We start from the raw sequence: 6,425 nt of genomic DNA, 5'->3' as shown, positions 1-6,425 counted from the left end.
ATCCCTAACAAATTCCAGTTATGACCAGCTACTTTTTACTTCACTGCTAACATTTGTGAGTTAAAGTTAAGGCCAGATGAAGAAGTTCTATCTTCTTTGACCTTCCCACCCCTAAATTGAGGGGTTGCACTCAAACGCAGCCCATACCAGCGCTGCACGCTGCCCTCCCACAGCACAATACAGCTGCTTCCTCAAGGATCTCGCTCCACGTACAGAAACTGCCCAGCCCCAGCCAGCCCAGTCACCACTATTCACTTAGCGCTGCTCCTTGGAACCATGGGGCAAATGCACGTCTCAGGGGGCAGGTGAAGAAGCGGGAAGGCTGACAATAGGTATGGTGAAGGGGACAGTTTTTCACAGGAGAGGCAGCATGAAAGGAAAGCATGGCAGCAATGGGAGAAAGACAAAACAGACAGCAGCTGACGTCGGGTTAGTACGAGGGTCTGAAGAGTTTGGGCAGTGATCGCAGCGGTGTGAGCACAGCGGTGCAGTTAAAGCGAGGAGGGTTAGAAGAAACTTGAACTGGATGTATATAAGCTTTAGGTATTGCCCTATGAGCTAGTTAGTACCAATTTGAGGTCTTAAACTATCAGTACCACCCCTGTATTAGTTGTTATAGCTTGTTAGTTGTCTTGCATGATTTACATATTTACTGAATTGTTCATATCTTACTGAATTTAAATAACATTAGATCTTACATCTGCCCAGCAGACTCTCTTTTGTGGCCCCATGTTCAACATAAACCTTTAGGGCTATTCTGACAAAACTGCTACTGTACTTGACGCTCTGCTGCTTGCCCACAAGCTCAGTTCAAGTTTCTTGTCTTTATTTTCAGGGTATTTTCCATTCTGTCCTTTCACTGCACCTGTCTGGACTGCATCAGCACTGCCCCCTCTGCCACCTCCCTCCCACTTCAATACCATCCTCCTGCTTCTCTGTTCAACAACTCCACTCAACACTACTAAAAAAAGTAATTGTATTGCATATGGCCAACAAGCCTAAAAATGAAATTGAAAATAAGTTGTATTTTTGAATTTATTTGAAGGATTCAATTGAAACATCAATTTATATTTACTAAAACAAGCAGCGAGACATATCCAGCCTCCCTGCTGCGGATCCACGGAAGGTCAGAACAGAACATGATCTACCTGTGTAAACGCTGTACATAGAATCGTTAACATTATTAAACTAAAACTGTAAAGCAATCAAGGAAAAAAAAAAAAGTAAATAAAGAAGTTAGATACTGACATTTTGCCTGGCGTTACCCTTGACCTGTACCCGTTTACCTGGACCTAGACCTTGAGCTCGAATGAGAGGATGAGCGCGATGAAGATCGTGAGTGGGAAGATCGAGACTTAGAACGACTGCGCCTATTGGATTTCTTTTTCTTATTAGTGTCCTCTTCTTCACTGGCATCGAGATTATACTTTGAAAGGTCAGCATCATCTTCATCCTCATCCTGAAAAAAAGCAGGTATACAAAAAAATACTTAGCATCTTTGATGGTTTTCTTCAGTTAGTGTTTTTTACTTATTCTGTGATTTATTTTGTGCTTTTTTTAAACCTTGAAAAAATTTATTTAATGAGATCCAAAAATTTTAAGAGAAGAGGGTGACTGAAAATTTGTGTTTCAAAGCAAACCATTAAAAAGCCTGCAAAACACCACCTGAAGTCCCATTTTGTGTTACTTAATGCAGTTAATGAAAAAACAGACATCCTTTTTTGCCAGTTAAATGAGTTCCTGGAAGAATTTTCAGACTCAAAATCCATAACCATAGAGTAATTCTGCACAGACGTGCTTCATATGCAGAATTTGGTGACTGCCTCTGCAGGGCTGCTGTCCAAAGATGTGGACAATCCAACATGTGATGGTCAGGCATTTCAGGAAAGATGAAAATCTCAGAGTATTTTATTTAAAAATAAACCTGATGTGGATTAAAAAAAGCTAAGAATAAAATTCAAGGACATTCCCTTTGTATGGTAACCAAACATAAAGGCTCCAAATAAAGATCCTAAAATTTCTTATTCTGTTCTCAGATAAGCTTTCAATTTTTTTACGGTTTTAAAAAAATTATACATCTTTGAACGTGGGTATTTAGAACAAAACAGAGCTTGTGCACATACTTTACAGAAGCCGTGGGCACCATTATTCTGACAGCCACTGCCCTACGCTGCTCTAGAGGCAGCTACAAATACAGACCAAACCTTACACACCAACACTAAACTGCACTGCAGCAGTAAGTAAAAAATAATTGCTAGAACAAACCCAAAACACGCTACCTCATCCAATTTATATTTGGAGAGATCTTCATCCTCATCCTCCTCATCTTCTCCTTCCGATTCCTTATCTTCCACTTCCTTCAGGATAGATGCAGGACCAACTGGCTTCCCTCTGTACTTTTTCTTTTTGCGTCCAAACTAAAAGATTTTATTCCATTAGAACAGGATTTAACCAAAAGTCATTTCCAACTGTATTTTTTCTGGATAACTTCCAATGAGAAAATAAATATACATCCACCTCAAATTAGGTATTGCTCAAAGGGGAGGAGGAGTACCATGAAACATCAATTACCAACAAGAAACTTTCTGCAGTGACGCTTGTTTTAGGTACAATTAGTACTCACAGACAAGATTTTAACGGAAATCCAAATTTAACAAAGGAGTATTTTATATCTGTGTCTGTGGGATAACTTCATAAAGCAGTGTTGGACACCTGGCTGAAAGCAACAGGCATGACCCTGAAGTCTAACAAACTCAGCCTGTACCGGCTTCATTTGAGCTCATTCTTAGTTTTTAACCCCCCGAAAGACAGACCAGACACATTCACTTTCAGTTCAAAACTGTCACTTGAGCATTTGACAGAGATAAACCTATTTCCAACGAGCTTTTTCCCACAAGGAAGCCAAACGCAGGCCCTTGCATCCTAAACGCAAATCACACAGTAGACGTCTCTCCAGAGTAACACGTGACCTTACCTCATCATACTCCCCGTCTGATTCTTCCCGTTCTATATACTCAACATTCTCTCGTTCATTAAATCCTCCTCCATATCCTTTCAAAAGGGGGAAAACAAGACAATCACCTGAGCTGCACCAAATTCTGCTCCATTAAGCACAAAACTTTGAATAACCTTTCACAGAGGATCTGGAAGCCATCAGCGGGTTATAAATACATGCCGTAAGAACGTGATAGGATCTCAAGAGGAACACGAATTGTTCCCACACACGTTTATTAAATATAGTTCCTCAGAAACCTAATTGAGAAAATGGATTAAGACACAAACAACAGAGAGGCAATCATGTTTAAAGGAATGGGGAAGAACCCTTCAGGGTTACAGCCGTGCTGAGCAAGCAGCTCCCAGAGCTCTGGCAGGGCTGCAGCGCCCGACAACCGCCTCGGTGTGGACAAACACAAGAGTGTCTCTGAGAGGCTGAAATAATGGCTATTGTCCTCCAAGACCAAAATCCCACCTCTGAGAGCAGCCAGGAGGCAGCTTGGGAAAGGAGGCAATGAAACATGAGGCAAGGGCAGCACGTGCCAACTGCTTTCCCCGCTGCAGCCTCTGCCACAGCTGGGCCCCACGTGCACACAGCCTCCCCGGCGTGCCAGCCTGCTCCCGCATCGCCACCACCCTGCGACACTCCTACGCGTATCCCCAGGGAGCAACGGGAATAAAAGCATCCTGTAGTGGCCCTGGATTGCACAACTGTCGAGATTTGCCTTAAGAATATTTCTATAATGCGAACTGAAAATGTCAGTGGCTCATTTTCATCTCAGCTGACTTTGCAACTTCCTGGAAGCTGGTGCAACGTGCTGGGTGTCCCGCATGTGACAGCAAAGTTACTCTGAAGGACACCAAGACTTAAAATACCCAATTAAATATTTAATTATACAAAATAGCATAAGAACTGGAGTTAAATATTATTAATATTCTTTAATATTCTTACAATATTAAGTAAGGATATTAAAAAAGATTCTTTTTCCTTTTGAACAATAAGCTCTCTTCTCCATGCTTCTTTTTATATGCATTAGCGTTACACTGCGCATCGAATTCTCTGCCTGACCCCACTTGCAGTGGGAACAGCACAGAGTTACGACTGCACTGAAAGGATATCCTCTGGTCTAGTTACCACTGGCTTCATTGTTAATGCAGGAGGAACTTGAAATGCGTCACAGCGTGACCAAACCTCAAACCTCATTAAGAGATAACAGGCTAATCTAGGCAGCCTTCTAACGCTGTTCTTGGGACTGCCGAGTCCTCTGCAGATGGACACTAAATACACATCAGAATCCAATAGAGAGGCAGTTTAAGTGAATATTCACCGGCTTTCCAAATGAAACCCTCACATACTTCGCACATTACCACAAGCAGTCAAGTCTAAAAACTTACAGATTTATTTACGTACAGAAGATGATTCAGCTTTGCTAGTCCTGCTGTGAAAACAATCCCTTTAATTCCATTACAGTGTGATTTATGAATTTTTCTTACAGTAATGTGGGTATTTTAAAACCGTATACATCTTACCTGTCCTTTCCTCCAATTTAGCGTACTTTGGAGTATTACACATATTACATTCTGATCTTCTGGCCCAGTTCACGTTACCACATCTTCAGAGGCAAAAAGAACAGAACAGAAATAAAAATCATTTTATTTCAAATCAAAAAGCTGAAGCGTTGAGGCAACACTTAAAAAACCACACAAAAACATGTATTTGCCAAGTTTTAGCTGTGATCCGCAGTCACTGTACGATGCAGTTAACTCCAAGGCCAACAGTCACCCAGGCACAAAGAACCACAAGGGAGCCTACGGGTGTTTCACCGGCACAAGGATGACGGGAAGGTGACTGTACTGGATAAATCCAGGGGAAAGGAGTAAAATTAACAGGCAGGGAGGCAGGCATGTTAATAGAAGACTACCCAAAAAGTGCTAAAATTCCTCATTGCTCTCCACTAGTGGCATTCACAGTTCAGAAGAGTTAACGAAGAAGTTACTACGGGAATAACGCTTACGATCGGTCACTGTCACCCACCGAGGCACAGCTACAGTCACTGCTCTCCTATCTTACAGCCTCCTGAAGGGCCACTCATGCTTCATCCATCCGCAGCACTACCATCACCACATTGCTCCTTCCCAAAGAGAGGAGGAGCAGGTTCACAAGACACCGCCCCGCTATGAGCTTGGATAGAGACAATCCCGAAGCGTGCCACCACGTGGATTCCCACTGACAGCGGGACCCAGGGCGCTGCCCAGGAAATCCCCCCCATCTCATGCTGTGGAACAGCACCAATGAAACCCATCACACGGAATACAGCTCAATTCTGACAAGAAAAAATTTAAACCCCCCCAGGTTTCAGTGCTCAGACAGCTTACTCAATGAGCAAAACCTGAAATCCTTGCAAAGTGCTCAAGAATATCTAAAAGCACCTCTCAAAAAACAAAGCATTTTACCCTTGTAGTCCTTTTCTAATTTAGATCTTAATATTCTAAATTGATGGCTTGGAAAAACATAAAACTCTAACTATGTGCTGTACCTTCCTCATTAACTATTCAGTGAACGTTAACAACAAACTATCATACTGCACTGAAGGTGTTACTTCCATCTACACATTCCTTCCCAGCTTGAGAAGTGTCTGGCTTATTAAAGAAAAACATGAACTTTTACCTGTCTAGTCTTGATTTTTTAAATCTCTTTTTTTTCCAGTCATGTAAATAAAGTAACTGCTGTCCAGCAAACAAAAACGAATGCTATCCTCACAGCAAAGCACCACTAGTGGAACAGCTGTGAGTTTTGATCTCTCTTCTCCCATCAGTGCAATGAAGTTTCTACCGACAGAATTAAGTATCGTACTGTAGAAGTGCTGTGTGGCTCTAAGAGAACACTCTGCATGTTTTTAAAAGGGCATACGTTTTACACTGCCAGTCGTTAGCACTGAAGAGGCCACGACTCTTTTCAGCAAGTGTCTTTCCTATTTCAGTCCCTCCAGCTTTCATCATTTTGGCTTCTGTCGTTTTTTCTGGAAAACAAACAAACAAACAGTTCTCAAACTTCTTGCATTACGCCTAATTGAAAAGATTTAATACGCTTTTCTTTTAAAAATGTATAAAAAGATGATATGTATTTTTCTCCTCGCCTATGATACTCACCTCTCCCACATCTGTTACAGCTGGTTCTTCTAGCAAAGTTAACATTCCCACACCTGAAAATAAAAACAGATCGAAGACGGCAGTTAACTGAACGCTGGAATACGCACACACGCCGGACTTAATGAAAAACGCCTTTATAGCTCAAGCTGAATTTGTTCCAAACGTAAACATCAAGTTTATCAGGCCGCGCCCGGCCCTGGGCCGGCTGGTGCCGGCCCCGCTGCACGAAGGGAGCCAGGAGCTGGGAGAGCTTGCGGGGAAGGCCGCCTCGGAGCAGCTCC

At 42.4% G+C, this 6,425-nt stretch overlaps 1 protein-coding gene across 1 annotated transcript in view; it reads right to left on the bottom strand.

Annotated features, from left to right (window-relative positions):
• Nucleotides 1-6,197, bottom strand: part of ZRANB2 (zinc finger, RAN-binding domain containing 2) — a gene marked incomplete at its 5' end in the record, with an annotated part of 9,610 nt that extends 3,413 nt beyond the window's left edge. The window contains 6 exons of the mRNA XM_010160625.1: nucleotides 1,287-1,459; nucleotides 2,280-2,417; nucleotides 2,975-3,051; nucleotides 4,525-4,607; nucleotides 5,906-6,014; nucleotides 6,145-6,197. Coding sequence (XP_010158927.1) covers nucleotides 1,287-1,459; nucleotides 2,280-2,417; nucleotides 2,975-3,051; nucleotides 4,525-4,607; nucleotides 5,906-6,014; nucleotides 6,145-6,197 — 633 coding nt within the window. The remainder of the gene's footprint in view (nucleotides 1-1,286; nucleotides 1,460-2,279; nucleotides 2,418-2,974; nucleotides 3,052-4,524; nucleotides 4,608-5,905; nucleotides 6,015-6,144) is intronic.
• Nucleotides 6,198-6,425: the final 228 nt, after the last annotated feature.

This window comes from Eurypyga helias, unplaced genomic scaffold (assembly GCF_000690775.1).
Source record: "Eurypyga helias isolate BGI_N326 unplaced genomic scaffold, ASM69077v1 scaffold7581, whole genome shotgun sequence".
NCBI lineage: Eukaryota > Metazoa > Chordata > Aves > Eurypygiformes > Eurypygidae > Eurypyga > Eurypyga helias.
The sequence above is the reverse complement of the archived record's forward strand: the minus strand, read 5'-3'. Positions and strand labels throughout refer to the sequence as shown.